The sequence below is a fragment of the Molothrus aeneus genome, chromosome 30 (genome assembly GCF_037042795.1).
Source record: "Molothrus aeneus isolate 106 chromosome 30, BPBGC_Maene_1.0, whole genome shotgun sequence".
NCBI lineage: Eukaryota > Metazoa > Chordata > Aves > Passeriformes > Icteridae > Molothrus > Molothrus aeneus.
In genome coordinates, this window is record NC_089675.1 from 1742806 (window position 1) to 1769238 (window position 26433).

General features: G+C 60.1%; 5 protein-coding genes across 7 annotated transcripts; 3 read left to right on the plus strand and 2 right to left on the minus strand.

Annotated features, from left to right (window-relative positions):
• The first annotated feature begins 841 nt into the window (after positions 1-841).
• LOC136567859 (retinol dehydrogenase 16-like) lies at positions 842-3436 on the plus strand. Its single transcript, XM_066567623.1, has 4 exons — positions 842-1496; positions 1807-2065; positions 2730-2893; positions 3045-3436. The coding sequence occupies exons 1-4, from the start codon at positions 1181-1183 to the stop codon at positions 3260-3262; spliced, it is 957 nt and encodes a 318-aa protein (XP_066423720.1). The 5' UTR covers positions 842-1180; the 3' UTR covers positions 3263-3436.
• Positions 3437-4038: 602 nt separating this feature from the next.
• Positions 4039-6023, plus strand: LOC136567894 (retinol dehydrogenase 16-like). Its single transcript, XM_066567688.1, has 4 exons — positions 4039-4357; positions 4657-4915; positions 5564-5727; positions 5803-6023. Exons 1-4 carry the CDS (start codon positions 4039-4041, stop codon positions 6021-6023), a joined length of 963 nt encoding a protein of 320 aa, XP_066423785.1.
• Positions 6024-9656: 3633 nt separating this feature from the next.
• Positions 9657-13957, plus strand: GPR182 (G protein-coupled receptor 182). Its single transcript, XM_066567701.1, has 2 exons — positions 9657-9974; positions 11410-13957. Exons 1-2 carry the CDS (start codon positions 9842-9844, stop codon positions 12510-12512), a joined length of 1236 nt encoding a protein of 411 aa, XP_066423798.1. The 5' UTR covers positions 9657-9841; the 3' UTR covers positions 12513-13957.
• Positions 13958-18291: 4334 nt separating this feature from the next.
• On the minus strand, positions 18292-21899 carry ZBTB39 (zinc finger and BTB domain containing 39). Its single transcript, XM_066567684.1, has 2 exons — positions 21858-21899; positions 18292-20614 (listed from the first exon to the last, which is right to left on the minus strand). The coding sequence occupies exon 2, from the start codon at positions 20519-20521 to the stop codon at positions 18392-18394; it is 2130 nt and encodes a 709-aa protein (XP_066423781.1). The 5' UTR covers positions 20522-20614; positions 21858-21899; the 3' UTR covers positions 18292-18391.
• A 719-nt stretch (positions 21900-22618) lies between these two features.
• On the minus strand, positions 22619-24304 carry TAC3 (tachykinin precursor 3). Of its 3 annotated transcripts, XM_066567700.1 has the most exons (6): positions 24214-24303; positions 24116-24183; positions 23335-23531; positions 23139-23238; positions 23040-23063; positions 22619-22967 (listed from the first exon to the last, which is right to left on the minus strand). In XM_066567700.1, exons 3-6 carry the CDS (start codon positions 23428-23430, stop codon positions 22822-22824), a joined length of 366 nt encoding a protein of 121 aa, XP_066423797.1. In that variant the 5' UTR covers positions 23431-23531; positions 24116-24183; positions 24214-24303; the 3' UTR covers positions 22619-22821. The 3 variants fall into 3 exon arrangements, with proteins under 3 accessions (XP_066423797.1, XP_066423795.1, XP_066423796.1); XM_066567698.1 differs by having other exon boundaries at positions 23335-23514; positions 24116-24304; XM_066567699.1 differs by having other exon boundaries at positions 24116-24300.
• Positions 24305-26433: the final 2129 nt, after the last annotated feature.

Below are 26433 nucleotides of genomic sequence, written 5' to 3' on the forward strand. Positions count from 1 at the left end.
GGCGCCAGCCCCGGGGGCTGCCGGGAGTTGTAGTCCGGCCCCGGGGGGCACCGGGAACGGGAGTGCGCGGCTCGGGGAGAGTGGGAGGAGAGCAAAGCACCGGGGAGAGCCCGGGATGGACGGGAGGGGATGCCCCAGGGTCTGCGGGGTCCCGGGACCGGGAGGGTCGTGGGGATGCTGAGGTGCGGGGATATCCCGGGATGCGAGGGGGTCCCGAGGCGGGTGGGAGCCGGGGGGCTGAGTTTAGGGGGGATTTTGGGGTCCCGCAATGCCCCGGGGCGGGTGGGTCCGGGAGCGCGGAGGTCCCGAGATGTCCCGGTGTCCGGGGGTATCCCGGTGTCCGGGAGTGTCCCGGTGTCCGGGAGTGTCCCGGGATCCGGAGAAATCCGGGGGCGTGGGGGTCCGGGGGTGTCCCGGGGTCCAAGGGGGTCCCAGGAGGGGCTGTCCGGGATGGTCCCGGGGTCCCCGGACGCGCGGTCCTGGGTTGTCCCGGGGTCCGGTAGACCCGGGGATGCTGGGCTCCGGGGGGATCCCGGATTTCGGGGTGATCCCAGGATCTGCGAGGGTGCCGGGATTGTCCCGTGATCCGGAGGGCTCCCGGTGCGGGGGGGGCGCGGGGATGTTCCGTGCTCCGGGGTGGTCCCGGGGTCCGGGCGGGTCCCTGGACGCGCGGTCCTGGGCGGTCCCGGGGTCCGGTAGACCCGGGGGTGCTGAGGTCCAGGCTGGTCCCGACTTTCGGGGTAGTCCCAGGATCTGCGAGGGTCCCGGGGCAGTCCCGTGATCCGGAGGGCTCCCGGGGCTGTTCCGTGCTCCGGGATGGTCCCGGGGTCCGGGGGTTTCCCGGGAGGGCAGCGCAGCGATGCGGTAACGCGCGGGCGCTGCCGCGCTCCCGTTAACGATTCCCCGCAAGAGCGAAGCCCCGGGACATATCCCGGGACACTGCCCGCAGCCCGGCGGGCTCCAGGCGGCAGCAGCGGGACGAGCTCCGAGAGAGGACGGGGCGGAGCCGCTCCCGCATCCTGGTAGCGCCCGGAGGCCCAGCGGTAACTCCGCGATCTGCCCCGGAATCCGCAAATTAATTATTAACAGCGCCCAGAGGGAAAGGCCAAGGTCAGGACAAAGCTCTCCCGGTCGCGTCCTTCTCCCCATCCCGGTGCCGGTGCCGGTGCCGCCGCTGAAGATGTGGCTGTACGCGGTGGCCGCGCTGCTGGGGCTGCTCCTGCTGCGCCGCTGGCACCGGGAGCGGCAGACGGTGCCGCGGCTCTCGGAGAAGCACGTGCTGATCACGGGATGCGACAGCGGCTTCGGGGAGCTGCTGGCTCGGCAGCTGGACGCGCGGGGGCTGCGGGTGCTGGCCGCCTGCCTGACGGCCAGCGGGGCCGCGCAGCTGCGGGCCGTCACCTCCGAGCGCCTGCAGACCGTCCTGCTGGATGTCACCTGCAGCAAGAGCATCGCCCATGTCACCGCCTGGGTCCGCGAGCGTGTGGGGGATCAAGGTAAACAGGGCTCGGTAGCTCTGGGGTCACCCTGGTGTCACCCTGGTGTCCCCTCTGGCTTCCCCTGCCAGGCTGCGGGGCAATGACGGCTCTGGAATTAATGCCTGTCGCTTCTCTGGCGACATCCATCTGCCATCAGCTCCTGCAGGAGCGCTGCCCGGGCAGAGAGTTCAGCTTTCAGCCTTTTCTCCCTGAAAATCCGCTAATTAAGAGCTGATCACCCCAACAGCTCTCCTGCCTCCTTGCCCACTCAACTGGCACTGGGCTGTGCCCTTTGGGACAGCCCCAACTCATCCCATCCCCTCTGCAGGGCTCTGGGGGCTGGTGAACAACGCAGGGATCGCCATCCCCACCGCCCCAAACGAGTGGCTGAGCAAGGAGGACTTTGTCAAGGTGCTGAATGTCAACCTGGTGGGGCTGGTGGAGGTGACTCTGAGCCTCCTGCCGCTGGTGCGGCGGGCGCGGGGCCGCGTGGTCAACGTGGCCAGCGTGATGGGCCGCGTGTCCTTCTTTGGTGGAGGCTACTGCATGTCCAAGTACGGTGTGGAAGCCTTCTCTGACAGCCTCAGGTAAGTCTGGAACAACAGCTCTCCATCATGGTTCCCCAACTTGTTTTTCTGGACTTTGTCTGGCACAGCTGTCAGCTCTAATCCTCGCACGGCCGTGACTGAGCACAGGTCGGTCTCATATCTTCTGCTGAAGTGAGCAGCTCCTGTGCTGGCATGGAGCCTCTCCCGTGGACATTGGCCCTGTCCAAGACCCTGCTGGACATGACCCTGCTGCCCCGAGCTTTGCTTTGTTCCCTGCATATCCAGATGTGGCAAACATTTGCTGGCACACCATCTCAGCCATGTGCCAGGCTGGCACAACGTCCACTGGCGTGGTCAGGGTCTGCTCCAAGTCTCTGGCATGAGGTTCATCCCATGGGAGATGTGGGCATGGAGCCTTCCCTGTGGACACTGGCCCTGCTGCCCCGAGCTTTGCTTTGCTCCCAACCCATCCAGATGTGGCAAATGTTTGTTTGCTTGGTTCCCAACCCATGTTCCCACCAGATGAGCCAAATGTTTACTGAAGCACCATCTCAGCCATGTGCCAGGCTGGCACAACGTCCACTGGCATGGTCAGGCTCTGCTCCACGCCTCTGGCACTCCAGAGGCTCCATGCTATGGGAGATGCTGGCACAGGCACCCTCGGGTGCTGCTCCCATGTCCCACGGGGCTCAATCCCTTCCAGGCTCGAGATGCAAAACTTTGGGGTGAAGGTCTGTGTGATCGAGCCAGGCTACTTCAAAACCATGATCACCAACGTTGAGAACCTGGAGAAGAATTTCTATGCCAGCTGGGAGAAGCTTCCTGCAGAGATCAAAGCGAGTTATGGGGAGAGCTACTTGAGGGATTGTAAGTAGCTCCCCCAAAGGCTGAGTGATTCTCTTTGTCTCCTGGCTCAAGGCACATGGGGTCCCATGGGGGTCCCACTGCCCCAAAATCCCCTGGAGCCACTTGGCTCTGCCCAGCTCCAGGATCTCAGTGGTGTTTTCTGCCTCTGCAGTTGTTTCCACGCTCAAGGTGCTGCAGAAGGGCTACAACACCAACCTGTCGCTGGTCACCAACTGCATGGAGCACGCTCTGACCAGCCTCCACCCCCGGAGCCGCTACTCGGCCGGCTGGGACGCCAAGCTGCTCTACCTGCCCCTCAGCTACCTGCCCTCAGCCCTCAGCGACGCCCTGTTCACCATGTTCTACCCCAAATCTGTTGGCAAAGCCTGAGGTGGGCTTGCAGCTGGCAGCCGGGATCAGAGGGAGATCCAGTAACACACAGCTGGATCCAGAACTGCCTGCAGGCAAGGCCACACTGAATTTGTAACTGCATTTATGTCTGACCCTCTGGCCCCTGCTCACAGATGGGTTTGTCCTGAATAAATTTTGCCCTGTCCCCTCCTGGCTGAGCGTGGTATCACTCAGGCTGTGGCGCTGAGGCTGTGCCTGGAGGCTCCAGCTCTTCCTTTGAGCACCTGCTGCATTCAGGATCCAGCCCTGGACAAGTTGCCAGGGGACTTGCCCAGACTGGCCCCTCAGGTATTGGCACATGCCAGACTTGTTCCAGTCTGAGAGAAACTTGTTCCACAAACCTGAGCAGATTTCCTTCTAAGCATAAAACTGGGCAGCTTCTTACAGAATCCTCCTCCTCTGCTTCCTCCTCCTCCTGCTCCTGCAGAACTGACTGGGGGACACTGTCCTGCTCCATCACCACAATTGGGGACACTGTTGCCCACCAACGCTGCGAGAGAGGGAAAGATCCGGGGTTGGTGCTGCTGGTGGTGTCTGGAAGGTTCCACCAAATCCAGCACCGTGGGGCCTTGGGATCCACCTTGGGGCAGAGCAGAGCCCCAGGCACAGTCAAAAGTGTTGCGAGGCAAACCCGGGAATTACCAAAGCTACAAATCAGGAGTGCAAACCTCACCCCGGGCCGGGAGCTGCCGCAATCCCGGCTCTACAAATGCGGCTGGAGCAGGGGCTGTCCACGAGCGGTGCCACCGCCGAGGATGTGGCCGTACGCGGTGGTGGCCGCGCTGCTGGGGCTGCTCCTGCTGCGCCGCTGGCACCGGGAGCGGCAGACGGTGCCGCGGCTCTCGGAGAAGCACGTGCTGATCACGGGATGCGACAGCGGCTTCGGGGAGCTGCTGGCTCGGCAGCTGGACGCGCGGGGGCTGCGGGTGCTGGCCGCCTGCCTGACGGCCAGCGGGGCCGCGCAGCTGCGGGCCGTCACCTCCGAGCGCCTGCAGACCGTCCTGCTGGATGTCACCTGCAGCAAGAGCATCGCCCATGTCACCGCCTGGGTCCGTGAGCGTGTGGGGGATCAAGGTAAACAGGGCTCGATAGCCCTGGGGTCACCCTGGTGTCCCCTCTGGCTTCCCCTGCCAGGCTGCGGAGCAATGACGGCTCTGGAATTAATGCCTGTCGCTTCTCTGGCGACATCCATCTGCCATCAGCTCCTGCAGGAGCGCTGCCCGGGCAGAGAGTTCAGCTTTCAGCCTTTTCTCCCTGAAAATCAGCTAATTAAGAGCTGATCACCCCAACAGCTCTCCTGCCACCTTGCCCACTCAACTGGCACTGGGCTGTGCCCTTTGGGACAGCCCCAACTCATCCCATCCCCTCTGCAGGGCTCTGGGGGCTGGTGAACAACGCAGGGATCGCCATCCCCACCGCTCCAAACGAGTGGCTGAGCAAGGAGGACTTTGTCAAGGTGCTGAATGTCAACCTGGTGGGGCTGGTGGAGGTGACTCTGAGCCTCCTGCCGCTGGTGCGGCGGGCGCGGGGCCGCGTGGTCAACGTGGCCAGCGTGATGGGCCGCGTGTCCTGTTTCGGTGGAGGCTACTGCATCTCCAAGCACGGCGTGGAAGCCTTCTCTGACAGCCTCAGGTACGGTTCTGGCAGCCCCCGGAGCTCTCCCGAGCTCTCCCCGCTGTCCTCGGGCGGGGTTTTATTTGTCTGTTTACTCCGGGTTACATTTTCCCCAGAGAGGTTGTGAAACGCTGACCACAAGAGGGTTGGGAGCGTGGGCAGGGCTGGAGCCGTGGGTGTGCAAGCAGGGGAAGGGTTTCAGGGAGATCCGGATGGACCAGTCCAGGAGGTCCCGGGGTGCCCCTGGGCCCGGGGTTCTGGTGTCCAGGGGAGTCCTGGGGCACTGAGATTCGGGGAGGTCTCAGGATCTGGGAATGCTCTGGGGTCTGGGGTGGTCCCGAGGCACTGAGGTTCAGGGGGGTTCCAGGATCCCGGGATCCAGAGGGGTCTTGGGGAATCCGGGTGCACAGAGATTCGGGGAGGTCTCAGGATCTGGGAATGCTCCATGGTCTGGGGTGGTCCCGAGGCACTGAGGTTCAGGGGCACTCCAGGATCCCGGGATCCAGGGATGGTCCAGGGATGTCTCAGGATCCAAGAGGGTCCCTGGAGCAAGGACAGGGGTTCCCCTGCGCCCATGCCAGAACGCCTGGGGGGTGCCACAAACTCCGCCCCGATCTCTGCGCCCCTCGGGGCAGCAGCTCCCGCTGACGCCCCCACCTCGGGCAGGCGGGAGCTGCGTCCCTTCGGGGTGCAGGTCTCCATCATCGAGCCTGGAGGCTTCCAGACGGGCATGATCGACCCCGTCCCGCTGGTGAAGGGCTTCCTTCGCCTCTGGGAGCGTCTCCCTGCAGAAACCCAGGCAGCCTACGGCCGCCACTACGTGGACAAATGTGAGTCCATCCCCACACCGCAGCGCCACCCCCCGATCCCACCTCCATCCCTCTGATCCCCTTGTGCCCACCCAGATGCCAAGAGCACCGTGCTGCTGCACCGCCTGAGCAGCTCCCGCCTGTCGCATGTCACCGGTGCCATGACACACGCGCTGCTGTCCCGCTGTCCCCGCAGCCGCTACGCCGCCGGCTGGGATGCCCGGCTCATCTTCCTGCCCCTCAGCTACTGCCCGGCCTGGCTGTCCGACACCATCATCGGCTTCTTCCTGCCCATCCCGGCCAGCGGCGTCCCCTGAGGGCCACCAGAGCGGGGACATGGCCCGTGGGTGTCTCAGCACCTCGGGGAGGTGCTCAATAAAGGCGGTGCAATGCTGGAGGTGTCCCATGGTCACTTGGCCACGGTGCCGGTGACCACCGAGGGGTCCCGTGGGAGAATCCCGGTCTCTGTCTGTGCCCAGACCAGCTGCATAACCCGGGATATCCCGGCTCGGCTGCAGGGACCGAGCCGGGAAAGGCAGAGCCGTGTTTATCCATCCCCTGGGCACAGCATGACCCGGGATAAACGGGCTGGGAAAGGCAGAGCTGTGTTTATCCATCCCCTGGGCACAGCATGACCCGGGATAAACGGGCTGGGAAAGGCAGAGCTGTGTTTATCCATGCCCTGGGCACAGCATGACCCGGGATAAACGGGCTGGGAAAGGCAGAGCCGTGTTCATCCATGCCCTGGGCACGGCATATCCCGGGATAAAGGGGCTGGGAAAGGCAGAGCCGTGTTCATCCATGCCCTGGGCACGGCATGACCCGGGATAAACGGGCTGGGAAAGGCAGAGCTGTGTTCATCCATCCCCTGGGCACGGAGTATCCCGGGGTAAACGGGCTGGGAAAGGCAGAGCCGTGTTCATCCATGCCCTGGGCACGGCATATCCCGGGATAAAGGGGCTGGGAAAGGCAGAGCCGTGTTCATCCATGCCCTGGGCACGGCATGACCCGGGATAAAGGGGCTGGGAAAGGCAGAGCTGTGTTTATCCATCCCCTGGGCACGGAGTATCCCGGGGTAAACGGGCTGGGAAAGGCAGAGCCGTGTTCATCCATGCCCTGGGCACGGAGTATCCCGGGATAAAGGGGCTGGGAAAGGCAGAGCCGTGTTCATCCATGCCCTGGGCACGGCATGACCCGGGATAAAGGGGCTGGGAAAGGCAGAGCCGTGTTCATCCATCCCCTGGGCTCGTGGGCGGTGATCCCCGCGTCACTCATCGAGCTAATTAAGAGCTGATTAGCGATCAGCAGCTCCGGGGCAGGTCTCTGTGGTTGTGCATTTGCTTGCGGCACCGGAGCAGCACCAACTCAACCCCCCCAGCTCTGGCAAGGATAAGGGGATGCCGTCCCGAGCCCAAGCTGGACCGGGACCCCCGAGATGCGACGGGGAGGGCGAGAGGGGTGAGGAGGAGCCGGGACCTTGCACAAGCCGCCTTCAGCCTCGCCGAGCTGCTTCCCCGGCCGAGGAAGCTTTTCCCAAGTGTTTTCTTTGGCTTAGAAAATCCAACGTGCCCGGCAGCCCCCGGAGGTGGCTTTCGGGGCCGGGATGTGGCGTTCCAACCCTCCCGGAGCTGCAGCCTTGGCTGTACCTGCCCCGGGACACCAAATTGCGCCCAAATCCCTCCGGCAGCACCACGGGCCAGCTACGGCTGCCAGGGGAGGGAAGGAGTTTGGGAATTGCGGATCCCTGGCGCTGCCTCTGCCTGGAGCTCACCTCTGCAGGCCCCGAATGAGGCTGGGGGCTCCTGGGTGCACATTTGGGGGGCTGAGAGCCTTGGGGCACCCCAATATTGCGGCAGGGATGGGCAGAAGGGGCTGAGCTGCTGTGCCTGTGTTCACAGGGGTCTGAGGATGAGGGAAGAGATGAGGCTCTGACTCCATGTTTCAAAAAGCTTGATTTATTATTTTATGATATATGTTATATTAAAACTATACTAAAAGAATAGAAGAAAGGATTTCATCAGAAGGCTGGCTGAGAATAGAAAAAGAAAGAACGAATAACAAAAGTTTGTGGCTCGGACAGAGAGTCCGAGACAGCCGGACTGTGATTTGCCATTAATTAGAAACAACCACATGAGACCAATCAAAGATTCACCTGTTGCATTCCACAGCAGCAGATAACCATTGGTTGCATTTTGTTCCTGAAGCTTCTCAGCTTCTCAGGAGGAAAAATCCTAAGGAAAGGATTTTTTGTAAAACGTGTCTGTTTCAAAAAGGCTGATTGATTATTTTATGATATATGTATTATATAAAAACTGTACTAAAAGAATAGAAGAAAGGATTTTCATCTGAAGGCTTGAAGGAATAGAATAGGAATGGAATGATAATAAAATCTTGTGACTGACCAGAGTCCGAGACAGCCGGACTGTGATTGGACATTAATTAGAAACAACCACACGAGACCAATCACAGATCCACCTGTTGCATTCCACAGCCGCAGATAATCAATGGTTACATTTGGTTCTTGAGGCTTCTCAGGAGAAAAAAATCCTAAAAAAACCCCATTTTTCAGAAAATATCATAGCTACAAGCTGCCTGTCCCAACCCCGCTCAGCTGGCTTGGAAATCCAACCAGCTCCCAAACCATGATCAGAACTCCTGCAAAATCCTTGACAGCTCCCAGATCCTGCTCAGCCCCAGAATTCGGTGTGAAAATCGCCTGATCTGTTCAATAAAACCAGCAGAGCATGGCTTCCCCTTCGGGTGGGACAAATCCCCCCAGCCCCTCACCACCCCCACGACCCCAACTGACCCAAAATGTGCCCGAAACTGCCGAGTTCCTGTTTGGAAGCCGCTCCTGCCGGGGTTGGTACCTGCACACGAGGTCACCGGCGCTGGGTTTGTTGTTGTGAGCCCCGCCTTATCAGCGCCCTGGCGCTTCCCCGCTCCCCGAGCCTTCCTTCCGAGCCGATTGTTGATCCCGCAGTCTTGGCTGCGCTGGAAAAAAAGGAGATTTCCTGCAATTGTTTCGCAGGACTTGCAGCCCGATGCAAAATTTTCTGCCTATCAGCCCCTTCCCCAGCGCCGGGGCAAGGCTTGAGCCCCGTGGCTTCCCCTGTCAGGCCGCAGGGCAATCAAGGCTCTGTGATTAATTGCTGCCCGGCCAGAGGTGCTTCTCTGGCGACATCCATCTCCCATCGGGCAGAGAGCTCAGCCTTCAGCCCTTCCCCACCGAACAAACCCCCGGGCTCGCCCTGATACGGAGGTGGCATCAGGGACAGCTTTGGTGTTTTTGTTATAACCCGACCCCTCAGAGCTGGGGCAGGACCTGGGGTGTATTTTCCCCATCCAGGCAGGATCCAACCTCTTATCTCAGCGTGGTGACAGTGGAGGGGACACTCAGGAAGCCTCGGGGACCCCCATCTATCGCCAGCAGGGGGGCTCTTTACAGACCACAAACGGGATGGGACTGCTGTGGAACTGCCTTGAGCTGTTTTATTTTCCAGCATCGGTCTCATTCCATGGTTATGACAATGGGAAGATGCCAGCAGCTCACATCCCTGGCAGCAGACTAAGAATTTAATGTTACAACTCACTTTATGAGCTTCTTGACCAATCACACAAAGCAAAAGCACATTGACAGTAGCTCTATCCAATCACCATAAGCACACGTACCTTTGGTTAAAACAATGCTTGCTTATTTCGAATACAATATTTACTTGTAAGCCTTAAAGCACAACGCACAGAGCTCCATTATTAAGCTTAGAACTTCCTAATATCTTGCTAGATAAACTTTTCTGTAGCTTAGAGAGTTATTCTGACAAGCGTTAATACACAGGCCATTGTTCTATTTGTCCTTGCCTTTCTACAGTTAAAATAATTTTTCTGCTGACCAATCTCATGGCTGCTGCTTGGCTCTACTCACAGTTCTGCTGCCTCTGGGCCCTGCCTTTTGCAGCTTTCCCCAAACCCTCTGATTCTGTTGATTCCCACACCATCCATCCCCAGGCACCTGCGGCTTCCACACCGACACCTCCTCGGCGCCTCCCCGGGTCCGTCCCCACCCTGCGGCGAAATCAAAGCGGAGCCGAGTCCCGGCGCTGGGAATGCCGTGAAATGTCCCCGCGCCGGGCTCAGGATGTCGCACCACGCCGCTCATTTCCTGCCCAGCCAGCGGCCACCAAGCCCACCCGAGCTCCGTGCCCAGAGGCGCCTGAGCTGCCGAGCCGAGAGGATCCCCCCGCTCCCGAGCAGCCCCAGCGCAGCCGCAGGTGAGGCAGCGCCGTCCCTGCTCCCTCCGTTCCTTCTGTCTGTCCTGTTTAGCGTCCATCTGTCCCCTCTCTCATCTGTCTGTCCTCTCTCCCATCTGTCTGTCCCCGGTCCTGTCTGTTCCTTCTCCTGTCCGTCTGTCCCATCTCCTATCCATCCGTCCCCTCTCCTGTTTGTCTGTCCCTTCTCCCGTTTGTCTGTCCCTGCTCCTGTCTGCCTGTCCCTTCTCCTGTCCATCTGTCCCCTCTTCCATCTGTCCGTCCCCTCTCCTGTTTGTCTGTCCCTTCTCCCGTTTGTCTGTCCGTTCTCCTGTCCATCTGTCCCCTTTCCCAACTGTCCATTGCTTCTCCCGCTTGTCTGTCTCTGGTCCTGTCTGCCTGTCCCTTCTCCTGTCCGTCTGTCCCCTTTAACATCCATCTGTCCTCTCTCCTATCCATCTGTCCCTTCTCCTGTTTGTCTGTCCCTGTCTGCCTGTTGTCCGTCCTGTCTGCTGTCCCTTCTCCTGTCCATCTGTCCCCTCTCCCACCTGTCCATCCCTTCTCCTATTTGTCTGTCCCTGCTCCTGTCTGCCTGTCTCTTCTCCTGTCCGTCTGTCCCCTTCACCATCCATCTCTCCCCTCGCCCATCTCTCCGTCCCTTCTCCTGTCCGTCTGTCCCCTCTCCCGTCCATCTGTCCTGCCTCTCCTCAGCCCCAGCAGCCTCTCAGGACCTGCAGGGCAGAGAGAGGACGGGACGTTCAGGATCCCTGGGGGTGGCAGCTCCAGCCCGCCCTGGCTTTGGGGCCAGTGGGTGCCACAGGGGTGACACTCACGGGTGGCACCAGCTGCGGCTCGCTCCTGGCTTGCCAGGCTCCAAATGAAGCGGGAAAACCCCGCTGGGAGGGCAGAATCCCGCAGGATTCCCAAGGGAACGGCGGCTCCTGGGCACATTCCCGAGGGAGCGGCTGCTCCAGCAGCCCGAGGCTGGACGGGCTCCGCAGCCTCTTCGCCGTGCTGGGATCGGGCTCTCACTTGGGGCATTTAGAGGATGTTCAGGTCTGCGTTTCCCTGAAATGTGTCATTTTGTCACCTACTCGGATGTCCCGATGGCTCCCGGCAGGGCGAGGGTGGCTGGAGAACGATCACGCCCCGAGGGCTCGGGTGGGAGCGGTGGCTTTCCCGCTGGAGCTGCCTCTGGGACAGAGCCACCAACTCCTCTCTGTGTCCCAGGCCAAGCTCTGGGACAGGGGACAGCCACCAGAAGTAGTGATTTTCGTTTGTGGCTGGAATTTGTATGAGGGGATCACCTGGGTGGACACAGCATCTTTTGAGGGTTGATGTAGGGAGTCACCGTGGGAGTAAAAATGGGGTTGGAAGCTCCCAGAAGGACCTTTCTGAGCCCCACACAAGGGCTCTCTGTCTCAGCCTGCCCAGCTCAGTGCTCTCCCTTTCCCTGCAGCCACCAGGATGGCCGAGGTGACCACTGTCCCCATGGAGGCACACACTGTCCCGAGTGAGTATGGCGACTACCACAACCTGTCCGAGCTGTTCTACCTCCTGAACCACACCTACACCTACTGCGAGTTCAGCCTGGACGAGAACATCAAACGAGTGGTTCTCTTCATCCTCTACCTGGTCATCTTCGTGGTGGGCTTGGTGGAGAACCTCCTCGTCATCTGGGTCAACTGGCAGACACGGGGCACCAAGAGCTTGGTCAACCTGTACGTCATCAACATGGCCATCGCTGACCTGGGCGTGCTGCTCTCGCTGCCCATCTGGATGCTGGAGGTGATGCTGGATTACACCTGGCTCTGGGGCAGCTTCCTCTGCCGCTTCACCCACTACTTCTACTTCGCCAACATGTACGCCAGCATCTTCTTCCTCACCTGCCTGAGCGTGGATCGCTACGTGACCCTGACCAGCTCCTCCCTCTTCTGGCAGCGGCACCAGCACCGCGCGCGCCACGCTGTCTGCGCCTGCTGCTGGCTCCTGGCCGCCGCCATCCCCGTGCTGGAGGTGGCCCACATGCAGCTGGTCAACACTGGGGAGCCCATCTGCATCTTCATGGCTCCTTTTGAGACCTACGACGAGTGGGCTCTGGCGGTCAGCCTGGCCACCACCACCGTCGGCTTCCTCATCCCCTTCCCCATCATCGCGGCGTTCAACGTGCTGACGGCGCGCTTCCTCCGGCGCGCCAAGCCCGAGAGCCGCAAGCACTGCCTGCTCATCTACGCCTACATCGGGGTGTTCCTGCTCAGCTGGCTGCCCTTCCACGTCGTGCTGACCCTGCTCACCCTCGAGGGCAACCACATCATCCTGCACTGCACCTTCGCCCACCTCCTCTACTTCTTCTATGACATCATCGACTGCTTCACGCTGCTCCACTGCGTCGTCAACCCCATCCTCTACAACTTCCTCAGCAAGAACTTCCGCAGCAAACTCATCTCTGCCGTGGTCAAGTACATCCCCAAGGACCACGGTGGCCAGAAGGGAGCTGGAAATTCCTCCTCCAGCACGCAGCACTCCATAGTCATCGCGAAGGACAACAGCCCTCCCAACTAAAGAGGGTCAGACTCTCCTTGTGGCTCCCTGGGGACAGTGGGATTGGTTTTCCTGCTGCTGAGGACATGATTTGCTTGGGCACAGCCCTGCTTGGCCGGGCACTTCCTGTGCCAGCTTTGAGGAGAGCTGGGAGCTATGGACATCTTGCCTCTGGAGCGCTGTTGTGTCCAACCTAAAGGAAGGATAAGAGAAAATTATGTTCCCTGTTTGATAAGAACATTAGATTCCCTTGCAATAATAAAGTTTGTTACTCCGCTCCGTGTCTGACACAGCCCCAAGATCAGAGCCCCATCCTGCCCCCCAAGCTGCGGGGTTGGGGTGCAGCATCTGCCCCACCACAGGGGTTCCTGCATCCCCCAAACTGCCCCTGGCCCCCAGCCCTGGGCATGGCACTGCCTGGTGAGCGCCATCCCGAGTGGGACAGGAGGAGTTTGGAACTCAAACCTCTCCCCATAGTGCCCAGCAATGTCAGAGCCTGATTTTTGAGAGATGAAGGCGAAGCAGCCCAAGGGGCTGAGCAGGGCACAGACCTGAGGGAGAGGAGGAACAATTTGGATTCAAATCAGCCACTCCTTCAAAGCAATTTTGCAAAGCCGGTTGTAAATTTTTTACAAATTTTAAATTAGCGATGGCTAAACTGGGTTTTACTAGGAAAGGCTGCTCAGACTAACTTTGGATCCCCCATCCCATTAACGCCTCTGGAGCATCCCCTGGCAGGTTTTTATGGCCTCTGGGTGGATTTCTCAACTCCAACAAGCCCCAACATCCCTTCCCCTTCCACCACAGCCCCCGCGGGAGCACAGGGATGTGCAGAAATCCTCAGAGCTGGAGCACGGGCTGGGTTCGTGCCGTGCAAGGAACTGGAGAATCCGGAGAAAGTTCATCCTTGTGTGGATCCTGATCTCAGTCACGTGCTGGGGGTCAGGGCCTTTACTGGGGGAAGGTGACAGAGACGCCATAAATCCACCAAAGGCCTTGAGCTGCTGGAGGAGCACTTGGTGAAAAAAAGCAAAGCATAAGCAGTTCTGGGGACAGGATGCTGGCTCAGGGCTGGGAGCAGGATGTCCCAGGAGAAGCCCCTGACCAGGATGTGGGGTTATCACAGGGCTGGCTGGGAAAGCTCTGCCACTTCCAGGCGTCCCTGATGGGGTAAAATCCTGAATTCCTCAGGGTTTCTTCTGCAGGGATGCTCCTTTTTACCCCAGGACAATAATCCCAACCCAGCTCTTACACAGGAACCCTGGGAAGGCTCCAGCAGGGTCAGAATTCCCTGCTCAGGAATTCCCTTCTCTGTTCCTGTGAGACCCCTCCAGGCTGGGATCTGCACCCACCACCTTCATTCCCTGATCCCAAATCCTCCCTGAGCTTCCCTTTGTTAATTCCCTCCCATTTCCAACGAAGAAATGGAAGATGAACACAAAACCAGCCGCTCACCAGGGCAAAAATATATTCAAGATACTTCAACATGTAAAATTTGGCATTTTTCACCTAATAAACTTAATTTTTAACTGTCTTTAATTTCTCTGCACTTCTGTCCATAAACTTAAGGGCCAGAGTGGCCTCAAATAAATTGCTCCCACCTCCATGGGAAATTCTTCCTTGTGTCAAGGTGGAATTTCTTGTGGTTTCATTTATGGCTGTTGTTCCCTGTCCTGTCACACCACTGGAAAGTTTGGCACCATCCTCTTGGCACCCACCTTTGAGGTGTTTTTATGGATTGATGAGATCCCCTCTCAAATGAGAAATCTGAGACATTTTTATGGATTGATGAAATCCCCTCTGAGATATTTGAGATGTTTTTATGGATTAATCTGAGAAATCTGAGATGTTTTTATGGATTGTTGAGATCCCCTCTCAAATGAGATATTTATATGGATATTTGAGATATTTTTAGGGATTAATCTGAGAAATCTGAGAAATCTGAGATGTTTTTATGGATTCACAAGATCCCCTCTCAAATTAGATATTTATATGGATATTTGAGATATTTTTATGGATTAATCTGAGCAATCTGAGATGTTTTTATGGATTCGTGAGATCCCCTCTCAAATGAGATATTTATACAGATACTTAAGATATTTCAATGGATTGATAGACTCCCCTCTCAAATGAGAAATCTGAGATATTTTTATGGATTGATAGAACCCCCTCTGCGATATTTATTTTTATGGATTGATGGAGCCCCCTCTCGGCCTCCTCTTCTCCAGACTAACCAAGCCCAGCTCCCACACCCTCTCCTCCGCTCCAGACCCCTCAGAACCATTTTGAACTCCTTTCCCGGCCCGTGGAGCCCCAGTTCCTGGCAGAAAAGGCTCATCCAGGCACACAGACCCTGGGATTCCCCAATGGGTGGGCTCTGCTCCCACCCCTCACTCCCTCCTGCTCCTGTAGCCCACAGGAACGTCCCAAACCGCTCCCCTGAGCCGCACCACAGGCCCAGGGATGGCCTCACCTGCTCTCCCCAGGGCATTCCCGTGAGGAAAACATTTTATTAAAAAAAAGAGGTCAACGTTTTCCGTTTTATTATTCTAAATAAAAACCACACTTTGTGCTGAACAATGGAGTAGAAAAGAACCCAATGTACAACGATTTTAGACATCTACGATTCGGGGAAGGGGTGTGTGGGGGGGGAAAAGTTTACAAAATATACAAAACTTTACAGCAAATAGATAGTAAACACTTAAATAGCAGGAGGTCAGTACCTACGATTAACTTAACAAAAAAGGTTAGACAGCAAATTCAACTCTTGATCTTCCTTCCTTTCTTCCTTTCTTCCTTCTTGTGCTCAATTTCTCTGCTGACAGACCCGGATCCACTGAGAACGGGGGAAAAGTGAATTTTGTGTTTGGGGATGGGAGCAAGCCTGGCCTTGGGGAAGGCTCCGTGACCTGGATGCTGCCAGAATTTCCCCTCTCCTCCCCCAGGAATCCCACAGCACTTTGCCAACCCCGGGGGAGGCCAACACCACCGGCTTGGTGTCCCCAAAGTCCCCACCAGGGGCAGTGGGGACGGGAGAGAGCCAGGTTTGCCCAAAGTGGTGGTGGAGAATGAAATCCCAGTTGGTTTTGGCTCTCCCAGCCCTGAGCTGGAGCAGGCTGGGGACAGGGGTGACACCCCCTGCCCACCCCAAAGGCTCAGGAACACCCAGGAGCCCCACTCAGGTCTCTGAGCCCCCTGGGAACCACCCCCAGGAGCAGCAGCAGGGTCAGACCCATCCCTGCAGCCCCTGCAGTGCAGATTTGGGGTGTTCCAGGTGGGAATCATCTGTTTCAACCCCAACAGAAATTCCCTGCATCAGAACCAGCAGCAATGGGGGGCTCCTGCTTTCTCCCCCCCCCAGGCAGGAGCAAGGGCTGGCTGTGCCTGTTGGGTGTTTGGGTGTAAAAGCTTCACTTTTTGGTTTATGTGCACAAAAAGGCTTTTGCTTTTCAGCAGACCCTCCCTGAAGCTCGCCACGGCTTCTGGAACATTCCAGGAGGGTCTCAAGGCTCTCCCAGCCTTCACAGCCGCCTCCAGAGCAGTGCAGGTCGTGTCCATCCCTGTCCCTGTCCCCAGCCCTGAGTTCCACCCTCGAGGGGGTGACGGGGGGGCCCCCAATGGTCCCTCCCAGCCTCATCCACCCCACAATTCCACGACAGGAACCCGGGGAGCAGCTCAGAGCAGCCCACAGCAAAGCCCCACCACTGCCCAGAGCACCACACCGCTCCCAAAACTCCCATTTCTCTCGTAAAACCTCAGCACAGCTCCACAGGGACGCCAGGACCACGAGCCTGGAGTTCAAAACTCAAGAGCTGCAGCAGCCCAGGCCAACCCAGAGCTGAGCTTGGCTCTGGTGCCTCCCTCCCCTCCTCCAAATCCAGGCTCCAGGCACCCTCCCTGCTCCTGGAGGTAGCTCAGTACCACAGGAGGTACCACCCTCATTTTACAGATGAGGAAACTGAGGCAAAGAGGTGAAGTGGTGACTTGCCCAAGGCCATGGTGGAGCTGGGAGAGAAACCCTGGGGTGCTCTGAGCTCGCTGAGCTCAGCCCCCACTGCAGGATGGCCCTTCCTGGGTGTCCCTTCCCCGTGTCCCTTCGCAGGGAGGAGGCAGCAGGGTGAGTTTCCAGGGTTTGCAAATCACTAGTTTTAGTTTAGTTTTAGTTTTTAGGTTTTAGGTTTTAGGTTTTAGTTTTGTAACAGCAAAACTTGACAGAAGCGCAGGAGCTGATCCAGGCTGGAGAGCCCCGAGCACTTCTTTGTTTGTGAGGTAGAATTGAGTTACCCAAGGGCAATCCCAGCTTGGAAAGATCTGTTCCTCCCCCCCACCTCTGCCCCACAAAAAAAGCTGGATAACAACAGGGAGAAACCAATCCATGACCTTCCCAGTGTTAACACTGTTGGCACCTCGCTGGGGTGGCCAGGAGAGACCCCAGGAGGGGCCAGGAGAGACCCCAGGAATGGCCAGGAGAGACCCCAGGAGTGACCAGGAGAGACCCCAGGAGTGACCAGGAGAGACCCCAGGAGGAGCCAGGAGAGACCCCAGGAGTGGCCAGGAGAGACCCCAGGAGGGGCAGGAGAGACCCCAGGAGAGACCCCAGGAGTGGCCAGGAGAGACCCCAGGAGTGGCCAGGAGAGACCCCAGGAGGGGCCAGGAGAGCTCGCTGTGCCAAGGAGAGGCTGACACAGGTCCAGGGGAGCCCCCTCCATGCCCAGGAGAGCCCCCCAACCCCAGGAGAGCCCCTCCATGCCCACTCCATGCCCAGGAGAGCCCCTCCATGCCCAGGAGAGCCCCCCCAGACCCAGAGGAGCCCCCCAATCCAGGGAAGCCCCCCCCAGAAGTGGCCAGCATGCAGCTGCAGAGGCCGAGCCATCGCCGCCGTGGCTCCCACTGCACGAATAAACAAACTCACATCACTCCAAGCACACAGGTTTGCCACAGGAACACGTCCAGGGTGTGGGAGGGAGGGGGGATCCCTTTGGCAGGAGAAGGGGCCTCCCTCCTCCTCCTTCCAGGGAGTTAAGGCAACAGCTTCATCCTGACTCATCTGCTGGGGCAGAGCAGAGCCAGGAGAGTCCCGGCTCTCTGGGGCCACCACAAATCCCCCCAAAAAGAGCAGGGAGCTTCCCCTCCCTCTCCAGTCCCGCAGGAGATCTCCATGCTCACACAGCCACCTCTGCCCAGGCTCGGCAGGGAGGTCCTGGGGCTCCTTCAGCTCCTCCTCCAGGTGTCAGGGCAGCAAACGGGGCCTGGGAATGCGCGAATCCCCTGATCCCTGCTGGGATCCCTCCTTGTTTACACACTCGGGTGCTTCCTGCTCCTCTCCCCAGAGCACACTTTGCTTGTCTCCTGGCAGTAGCAGCAGAACACCAGGGATGCCCAGAATGTCTTTTTTCTTTCCTTTTTTTTTCTTTCTTTCTTTCTCTTTTGTTCCTTTCCTTTCGAGTCCAGCGCCTGCTCTGGCTCTGTCCCTCTCCACTGAGGTCAGGTGTGAAAATCTTAGCAGCATCAGTTTGTGGACAAGCTTAGCCTGGTCAAGAGGGCTAAAAGGTTTAAAAAAAAAAAAAATAGAATCTAGACTCAAAAACTAGTGAGAAATGCTAAAAGCACAGATGGCCTCTAACAGGACCAGAGGTAAGTAAACACGACAGACTCCTCGAAACAGTGATGTACCTCACGTGCTGTTAATTTGTACAACGCCACCAATCTAAAAAGCCCTAGAAAGGCCCAAAAATAATAAAATAAAATTTAAAAAATCAAACCAAAACCAAAAAAGAATTCCATCCATGATGCCTGACCATTAAATAAAACGAAACAACTTGGTTTGTTTCTTTTTTTGTTTTTTTTTTTTCTCTTTCCTTTTTTCCTCCTCCATCATTAATTAACACTCTTCTTCCCCATCAGCTATCCGTGTTTTTCTCAGCCTCTTTGGAATGGATGATGTACATGAAAGTCTGCTCGATGGTGAAATCTGGCGGGAGGCTGCCCTTGTGCACCCCTATGTGCTTGCTCATCAGGTTGAGCGTGGAGCTGTAGTGGCCACACACGGTGCAGCGATACATCAGGGCCCCCGAGTGTGTCCTCAGGTGACACTTGATGGTGGAACGCCCTCGGAAGAACTTGTGGCACACCTTGCACTGGTACGGCTTCTCCCCGGTGTGGATGCGCCGGTGGTAGTTGAACTCGCTGGTGTGGGCAAACCTCTTGCCACAAACCTTGCAGCTGTACTTGCTGTTCCCCGGCTGGTTCTGCAGCGCCAGATCCTCGCTCAAGAACTCCTCGGGCAGCTTCCTCTTGGGCAGCCCCTGGGGCTGCAGGCGCTCCCCAAATCCTGCCCGGATGTCCAGGCTGCCCCCACATTTGTGCTGGCTGACGTGGTAGCGATAAGCAGCTTCCAGCTTGAAGCTCTGGCTGCAGAAGTGGCACTGGAAAAGAGCCTCCTCCACGTGCTGGTGCACGGCCAGGTGCTTCTCCAGGAGCTGCCTGTCCACAAAGCTGCTGGCACACACAGAGCAGGAGAAGACAGAGATGCCCAGGTGGGACAGGGCGTGCCACAGCAGGCTGCAGAGGCTCGGGTGCCGCTGGTCGCACACGCCGCACGTTTGGCTCTTCAGGTTCACGTGCTCCAGCAGGTGGCTCCGGACCGTCTGGAAATCTTTGGCCAAGGGCTTCCCACAGGCAGCACAGGCCAGCTCAGGGCCGGGCCCTCCCCCAAAAACAGCCACCTTGCCTGGGAGGGGGTCACTGGGGTGGACAATGATGTTGTTGTCGAAGACCCCGTCCCGCCGGTGCAGCGTCAGCTGCCACTGGGTGAAGAACTTGGTCTCGCACATGTCGCAGGAGAAGAGGAAGATGCCGATGTGGGACAGCACGTGGGTCACCCTGGAGTTACGGTCCTGGAAGTGGGTCTCACAGACCTTGCAGTTCCCTGTGAGCAGGTCCACGTGGTCCCTGGCGTGCTGGCGGATCAGCTGGATGTTGGGTTCCAGAACCTTCTTGCACACCTGGCAGGGCATGGCCTTGCTGTCCCGGCTGTCGCTCTCGAAGGCCAGTTCCTCCTCGCTGTCATCACTCAGCTCTATCACTTCCTCAGATGGGACCAGCTCTTCTCCAGCATCCTCAAAATGCAGCTCAGCCTCTCCCAAATCCTCCAGCTGGAGCTCATCCATCTGCTCGAATCCCTGCTCTTTGGAGTGGTCGCTGTTGCTGGGGCAGGAATTGCTCCCCGTGGAGACATCCAGGGAGGGGTCAGTGGGGAAGAAGCCACCCTTGCTGTAGTCACCATTGCTCTGGGCCTTGTACTGAGGGCAGGAGCTGCCAGTGGTCTGTGCCATGACATTCCCACCAGGCTGAGCCCCCAGACCCGTGACTGGAGTGAATTGTCCTGCATCAGACTCCTGCTCTGTCTTGGGAGGCTGCTGTGGGTGCATCAGGGGAAGAGCCTGGCTGGCCTCACCCACAGCATTCCTGTCATCCTCTTTGTAGCTTCCCACCACGTCCCCGTGCAGGAGATAATTCCGCTCGGGGCCGAAATGCTCCGCGCCGCTCCGGATGTCCCCCAAAGAGTGGCTCTGCTCCGAGGAGGTGCTGCTCAGCACCCCAGCCCTGCCTTCCCCCACAGACAGAGCAGGCTGCTTGGTGATGGCCGAGCTCTCCAGGTCAGGGAAGGTGGAGTGACAAGCCTGCAGCAGATCCTCCATGCCGAGCCGCTCCGCCACCTCGTAGATCACCCCCACATTGATGAGGTCGGTGAAGAGCTCCGAGGTGTACACAAAGCTCAGGATCTTCTCAAAGTTGGCTGGCGTGATGAAATCCACCACGTAGGTCCTGGCAGCGTCCAGCCCAGTGTTGAGGAAGAGGTTCTGGAAGTAGCCAGCAGCACAGGCCAGCACGGCCTTGTGCGCGGCAAAGGAGCGGGAGCCCACCAGGATGGTGACGTCGCACATGGTCTCGGAGAGGCGGCACTTGTTGAGTTCCTTCAGCAGGTTGTTGGGGTGGTTGGTGCTGTGCAGCTTGATCCTCATGCCCATCTTAGCAGCTGCTTTAAGAGTCCTTTCTGCTGGTCAGCTCGGCCTTCACGCTTTCATCCGCGGCGGGAGCAGGAATTGGCAGGGCAAGGGGCTCTGCAGAGGGGAAACGCAAAAACAAAATGTTATTTAACAACCAAAGCAACGTCACCCTGGTCATACCTCCCGTTTTCCAACTTTCTGAGGAGCCACAGAGCAGCTGCTCAGCTGGAGATGGACTAAACCTGTCCTGTCACCTCAGTTTTGGGAAGTGAAAAGCTGGATGTGCAAAGCACCAAAGTCAAAACAAAAAGATTCTCAGAGGCAGCCTGAAGGTCCCACTGCTACAGGGGCAGGGACAGAGATCCTGCTGACCCTGAGACCAAACCAGAGCCTGTTCCAGACCTCTCCCTCTTCCCGAGCTGGGGATGAGGCTCCTCTCCAAAGAGATGTTACTCAGGCTGGACACACCAGTTGGATTCGCCTCTAGGTCTCCTCCAGCTGCAGCCACTTCATTCCTTCACTTCAGATTCCACCCGGACCCATAAGGAGACTTCAGGCTCCCAGGTGGGATTCTCTGCATTCCAGCCTCTGGATTCCCCTGGATGGATTCCCCTGGACGGATTCCCCTGGAATGGATTCCCCCGGGATTTCTTGGCAGCACCTCTCGGATTCCTCAGCTGCCACCACACCTGTCCCACAGCACCGGCCATTCCTCCCAGCTTGTCCCACTGCTTTTGTCCCTCTGTCCTGCTCACAGACACCCCACCAGCTCTTGGGATTTCACCAACTTACCCAGGAAACTCTATCCTTAATTCCCCTATTCCTAATTCCCCGCATTCCCCGTCCTGAGACAGGGAACAGCGAGCCCAGAAGGCAGCAAAGAGCAGAAGTTTGGAGGGGCTGGAGCTGCCTCTGCCCCAGCTCCGGGAAAAACCAAAACCCAGAGAACGAGCTGTTCTCCCGGGGATGGGAGGGATGGGGGAAAACACCACCGGCAGCTGAGGAGGAGGATGAAGATGTCGAGAGGAAGGCTCTGGAAACGCTGCCCAGCCCAAAAAGCAGCTGGGCAATTGGGGATGCCTGCGGAGGGGATGGGACAGAAGGGGAAAGAACCGGAGGGAAGGGGGGCAGCAGGAAGGGGGGAGGCCCGGAGCTGCTCCGGGAGAAACGGGAGGAGATGGAGGGGAGGGACAGCGGCGTCCCCGGTGGGCCCGGGGAGCGGGGCAGGAAGGGACCCCGGGAAGAGCCACGAAAGGCGGCGGGAGGCCCCGGGGAGGGTCGGAGCGGGGCTGGCGGCGGGGACGCGGCTCGGGAGACCTGAGGGGGCCGGGGGTGGCGGGCGGGGGTCGCTCCTTACCCGCCCGGCGCCCCGCACCATCCCGGCCCGGCTCACACAAAGGCGCCGACCCGCCCCGCGCCCGCCCCGGCCCGCGCCGCCTTCCGGGAGCCGCCGGCGGCAGCGCCCCCGTGCGGAGAGGAGGAACCGGAGCGGAGGCACCGGGCGGGACACACGGACACGGACACACGGACACGGATACGGGCAGGGACACATGGACGCAGGGAGGGACACACGGACACGGGACGGGACAGACGGACATGGACACACGGACACGGGGCGGGACACACGGACACGGGGAGGGACACACGGACATGGACACGGACACATGGACACGGGGAGGGACACACGGACACAGGGCGGGACAGACGGACATGGGGAGGGACACGCGGACACGGACACTGGTGTGGTATTTACACACTGGAAGGGAAAGAAGGGACATGAAGACAGGCACGGACACAGAAAGGGACACGGACAGGGGCACGGACACACGGACACACGGACACGGGAAGGGACACGGGCACTTCTCCAGTTACGGGGGCTGCCGTGGGGAAGGGACAGGTCGCTGTAGCCCAAGAGAACACGAACCCCGGCCTCGGTGGTGCCGTGGGTTCATCCCCGCGGGCTCATCCCCGCATCCCCACCCCCGCATCCCCATCCCCGTGGGTTCATCCCCGCATCCCCATCCCCGTGGGCTCATCCCCGCATCCCCCTCCCCGCATCCCCATCCCCCGGGCTGTTCCGAGCGGGTCCCGGAGGCGCAGCCAAGACACGGAGCCGCATTTTGCGCGTGTCCCGCGCAGACACGGGTGGGTGTATAATGGGACACGTCCAGGTGTACACAGGTGCGCGGACACGCGCGCGTGGGGCGGCACCGCCGCGCTCCCGACGGCTCCGTGGGCGCCGGAGCCCGGGACGCTCCCGCAGCCGGTCCCACCATCCCCGGGACACCGGGCACAGCCCCGTGCGGGGCTCGTTCCGCCGCTCAGGCCGCTCGCAGCGGGGCCTCTCCGGGAGCGGGGGGTCCCGGGGAGCACCGGGGGGCCGGGCTGCCGCCTCCCCGCCCCGCCGCTGGCCCAGGCTCCGCTGCTCGCTTCCCCATGAGCCCCACGAAGAAATCGTGCATGTCTCCTGCGGAGAGACCGGCCGTCAGCGGCACCGGTACCGGCGCCGGTACCGACACCGGCACCGGGCGGGACTTACTCTTCTGCGGCGCCGCGGGGGGACCTGGAAGAGACCGAAACAGGTGAGCGAGCACCGGGCGGACCGACACCCTCCCATCCGAGCCCTCCCGCCCCTCACCGGCGCCCTCCTCCCGCAGCAGCTCCAGCGCGGCGGCGGCGGCGGCGGCCCCGGGGCTGCCGCGGGGGCTCCACGGCAGCGGCTCCGGGACGGGCATCCCCTGCGGGAGCAAAGCGGGTGAGAGGGGTGGGAAGGGGTCTGGGGGGTCCCGGGGATCCGGGATCCGCCCGCCGTTCCCCCCTCCCGACGGCCGTACCAGCGCGGGGCCCGGCGGGGCGGCGGGGGCGCGGCGGGCGAGGGTGAGCGGCAGCGCCAGGAGCAGCAGCACCGCCAGCACCGGTCGGTTCTTCATCCTCAGGGGGACAGCGATCAGCGACAGAGCTTCCCGGGGCTGTCCCGAGCCGGCGAACCCTCGATGGGGCGGCCCCGGATGAGTCTGAAGCGAACCGGGCTCTGGGGAGGGAAAGAGACGGGAGACGGGCGGGCCGGGGGCGGCGGGACCCCCTCTCGGGTGTGCGGAGGAGGGACCGCGCCGCTTCCCGGGCTGCCGGTGTCCCTTGGACCCCCGGGGGTGCATTCCAGGGTTGGGGGGGATCATTACGGGGCGTGCAGGGGGACACGGCCCTGCTGTGGCCCCGGAGGTGCCGTGTCCCCGCTGGTGGCCGTGGTGCCACGGTTGTGCGCCCGCACACGAGCCGTGCAAACGCGAGGGTGGGGCACGGACACGGCTCGGGCTCCGTCCTGCACGTTCACCCGGTCTCAGCACACCCGTGTCCCCTGGCACGCTGGCATCCCCTGGCACGCATATGCCTGCCCACAGCTCGATTTGCTTCCAGATCCCCTCACCAAACCCTCCCCAAATTCAACCGACACCTTCACCCCATCTCTCCCCCTTCCTGTGCCCTCCCCAGCGCCGTCCCAACCTCCTCTTCCTCCTCCTGCCTTCCCCTAACCCCAGCGGGGTGAGCACAGGGCATAGCAGCTCCCCAGGACCCCCGAGAAGCCTCCAGGACCGTGGGGGACACAGGGACACCGACCTGCCGGTGGAGTCGGGGGCTGAGGGACCCTCGGTGCCGGTGGCTGCGGAGCAGGGACCCCTCGAGGCGTGGTGGTGGGCAGCAGAGGGTGGGCAGAGGTGGTGGTGGGCAGCAGAGGGTGGGCAGAGGTGGTGGTGGGCAGCTCCCCCGGCCCGGGCTCAGCCGGGAGGCGAAATACCCGGGCAGCAGCTGCTGCACGGCGCTAAATAAGGGGCTCTGCCCATGGCACGGCGTGGGTGGGCAAGAGGAGAGCTGCCAATGGGGGCCGGGGGGAGGTGGTACCCCCACCCTGCAGCTTCACGCCCACGCAGCACTCACACACGGAGTCACACAGCGGCACACGCGTGCCCACGCTGGCACCCTGGGGTGGGGGGTCAGCACACGGGCACTGTGCCCACGCAGGAACCCAGAGTGGGGGTCAGCACACAGGCACTGTGCCCATGCAGGAAACCCAGGGTAGGGGTCAGCACATGGGCACTGTGCCCATGCAGGAAACCCAGAATGGGGGTCAGCACACGGGCACTGTGCCCATGCAGGAAACCCAGAATGGGGGTCAGCACACGGGCACTGTGCCCATGCAGGAAACCCAGGGTAGGGGTCAGCACACGGGCACTGTGCCCATGCAGGAAACCCAGAATGGGGGTCAGCACACGGGCACTGTGCCCATGCAGGAAACGCAGGGTGGGGGTCAGCACACGGGCACTGTGCCCATGCAGGAAACCCAGAATGGGGGTCAGCACATGGGCACTGTGCCCATGCAGGAAACGCAGGGTGGGGGTCAGCACACGGGCACTGTGCCCACCCTGGGGTGGGGGCTCAGCACACGGGCACTGTGCCCATGCAGGAACCCCAGAATGGGGGTCAGCACATGGGCACCGTGCCCACGCAGCCCCCCAGCCCCTCGTTGTGATGATGTCACCACGTGTCTGTTGGCAGGTGTGGGGACACGCATGGAGGAGTGGTCCTGGCTGGATGCTGGGTGGTGCACACTGGATTTGGGGGTCTCGTGGGTGAGAGGGGATTGGCCAGGCTCCCACACACGTGTTCACCTGCACACACGAGCACAGGTGTGCCCGCGCACGCACGCTCACAGGTACCTCACACCCTGCCCCATTGCTGCACGCCAGGCCTGCCCTCTCTCATGCCAGGATGCGCCAAGGTGGAAGATGGGGAGGAAAATTTGGGGGCAAACAGAGGGGCACAAGGAAAGAGGGAAGGACTGGGCCAACACACGAGAGCCAAGGTCTCCATCCCGAGCAACAGGCAGTGGTGACTGCTCTGGTGGCTGCAGCAGCCCCTCGGGAAAGCGGCTCACGTGGCAACACAGCCCGGGGCAGGGCAGCATCTGCAGCACCGGCAACGTTAATTAAATCGGAGCCTGGCCAGAGACGGTCTAATTAATTAATAACACCTACTTGTGAGATGCCAAGTGCGACGCAGCTGTGAAGAGCCGCGGTGCCCCGGGCTTGTTTATGGGCGAGGGGGAAGGTCCCTGGTGCTGGGACGTGACAGAGCGGGGAGCCCTCGGTGCTGGGACACGGCCAGGCCACCAAAAGTGCCACTGTGCACACGCACGTGCCCCACCCACGTGCTGGAGTTGCTCCAGGGCCCACCTGGGAGCTGGTGCTGATGGTGACGTGACGGGGAGTTGGCAGCAACCCGAGGTAACGCTGGTGATGTGTGGGGACAGGATAAAAAGCCTCGTCAAGAGCGTGATGAGTGCAGGGGGGGAAAGGCAGAAAAGGGGGGGAGACCCTGTCATGAAGGCTGTGGGGTCCTGGGGGCTGCAGGGCTGATGGGGTCCTGAGGATTCTCCAGGCTGGGGGACTGGCAGGGGTTCTGCAGGTCCTGGGGCATTGAAGAACTGATGGAGCTCCTGAAGGATGTGGGGGCTGCAGGGCTTACGGGGTCCTGAGGATTCTTGGGGCTGGAAGGGTCCCACAGATCCTGAGAGCTGCAGGACTGGTGGGGGTCCAGAGAGTCCTGGGCACTGCAGGAATGATAGGAGTCCTGATGGGGGTCCTGATGGGGGTCCTGAGGCACCTGGGGGGTGCAGGACTGATGGAGGTCCCACAGGTCCTGGGCTGCAGAGTCACTGGGGCTGTGCAGTGAATTCCCTCTGTCCCATTCTCCACGTTCCTGGTCCCTAAGTGCAGCTCCAGCACCAGCCCAGGCAAGGAGCCCCTTGGGTGGGGGGACCTTGGGCAGGGGCACAAGGACATCCAGAGCAGGCAGGAGGATGACAGGGACCTCACATGCAGCCACCCACGGCCGCCAAGAAATTGCCTCTGAAGCAGCGCGAGCTGTGAGCCACTTGA

What these genes read in the sequence shown, in the direction of transcription:
- LOC136567859 (XM_066567623.1), top strand. Translation starts at nt 1,181, where the DNA reads ATGTGGCTGTACGCGGTGGCCGCGCTGCTGGGGCTGCTCCTGCTGCGC. An exon ending in GCCTTCTCTGACAGCCTCAG is followed by an intron (nt 2,066 to 2,729) that starts GTAAGTCTGGAA and finishes AATCCCTTCCAG; the next exon opens with GCTCGAGATGCAAAACTTTG. An exon ending in GGAGAGCTACTTGAGGGATT is followed by an intron (nt 2,894 to 3,044) that starts GTAAGTAGCTCC and finishes CTGCCTCTGCAG; the next exon opens with TTGTTTCCACGCTCAAGGTG.
- GPR182 (XM_066567701.1), top strand. Translation starts at nt 9,842, where the DNA reads ATGTCGCACCACGCCGCTCATTTCCTGCCCAGCCAGCGGCCACCAAGC. An exon ending in CAGCCCCAGCGCAGCCGCAG is followed by an intron (nt 9,975 to 11,409) that starts GTGAGGCAGCGC and finishes CTTTCCCTGCAG; the next exon opens with CCACCAGGATGGCCGAGGTG.
- TAC3 (XM_066567698.1), bottom strand. Translation starts at nt 23,430, where the DNA reads ATGAAGAACCGACCGGTGCTGGCGGTGCTGCTGCTCCTGGCGCTGCCG. An exon ending in CCCCGCCGGGCCCCGCGCTG is followed by an intron (nt 23,239 to 23,334) that starts GTACGGCCGTCG and finishes TTGCTCCCGCAG; the next exon opens with GGGATGCCCGTCCCGGAGCC. An exon ending in GCTGCGGGAGGAGGGCGCCG is followed by an intron (nt 23,064 to 23,138) that starts GTGAGGGGCGGG and finishes GGTCTCTTCCAG; the next exon opens with GTCCCCCCGCGGCGCCGCAG.
- ZBTB39 (XM_066567684.1), bottom strand. Translation starts at nt 20,521, where the DNA reads ATGGGCATGAGGATCAAGCTGCACAGCACCAACCACCCCAACAACCTG.
- LOC136567894 (XM_066567688.1), top strand. Translation starts at nt 4,039, where the DNA reads ATGTGGCCGTACGCGGTGGTGGCCGCGCTGCTGGGGCTGCTCCTGCTG. An exon ending in GCCTTCTCTGACAGCCTCAG is followed by an intron (nt 4,916 to 5,563) that starts GTACGGTTCTGG and finishes CACCTCGGGCAG; the next exon opens with GCGGGAGCTGCGTCCCTTCG. An exon ending in CCGCCACTACGTGGACAAAT is followed by an intron (nt 5,728 to 5,802) that starts GTGAGTCCATCC and finishes GTGCCCACCCAG; the next exon opens with ATGCCAAGAGCACCGTGCTG.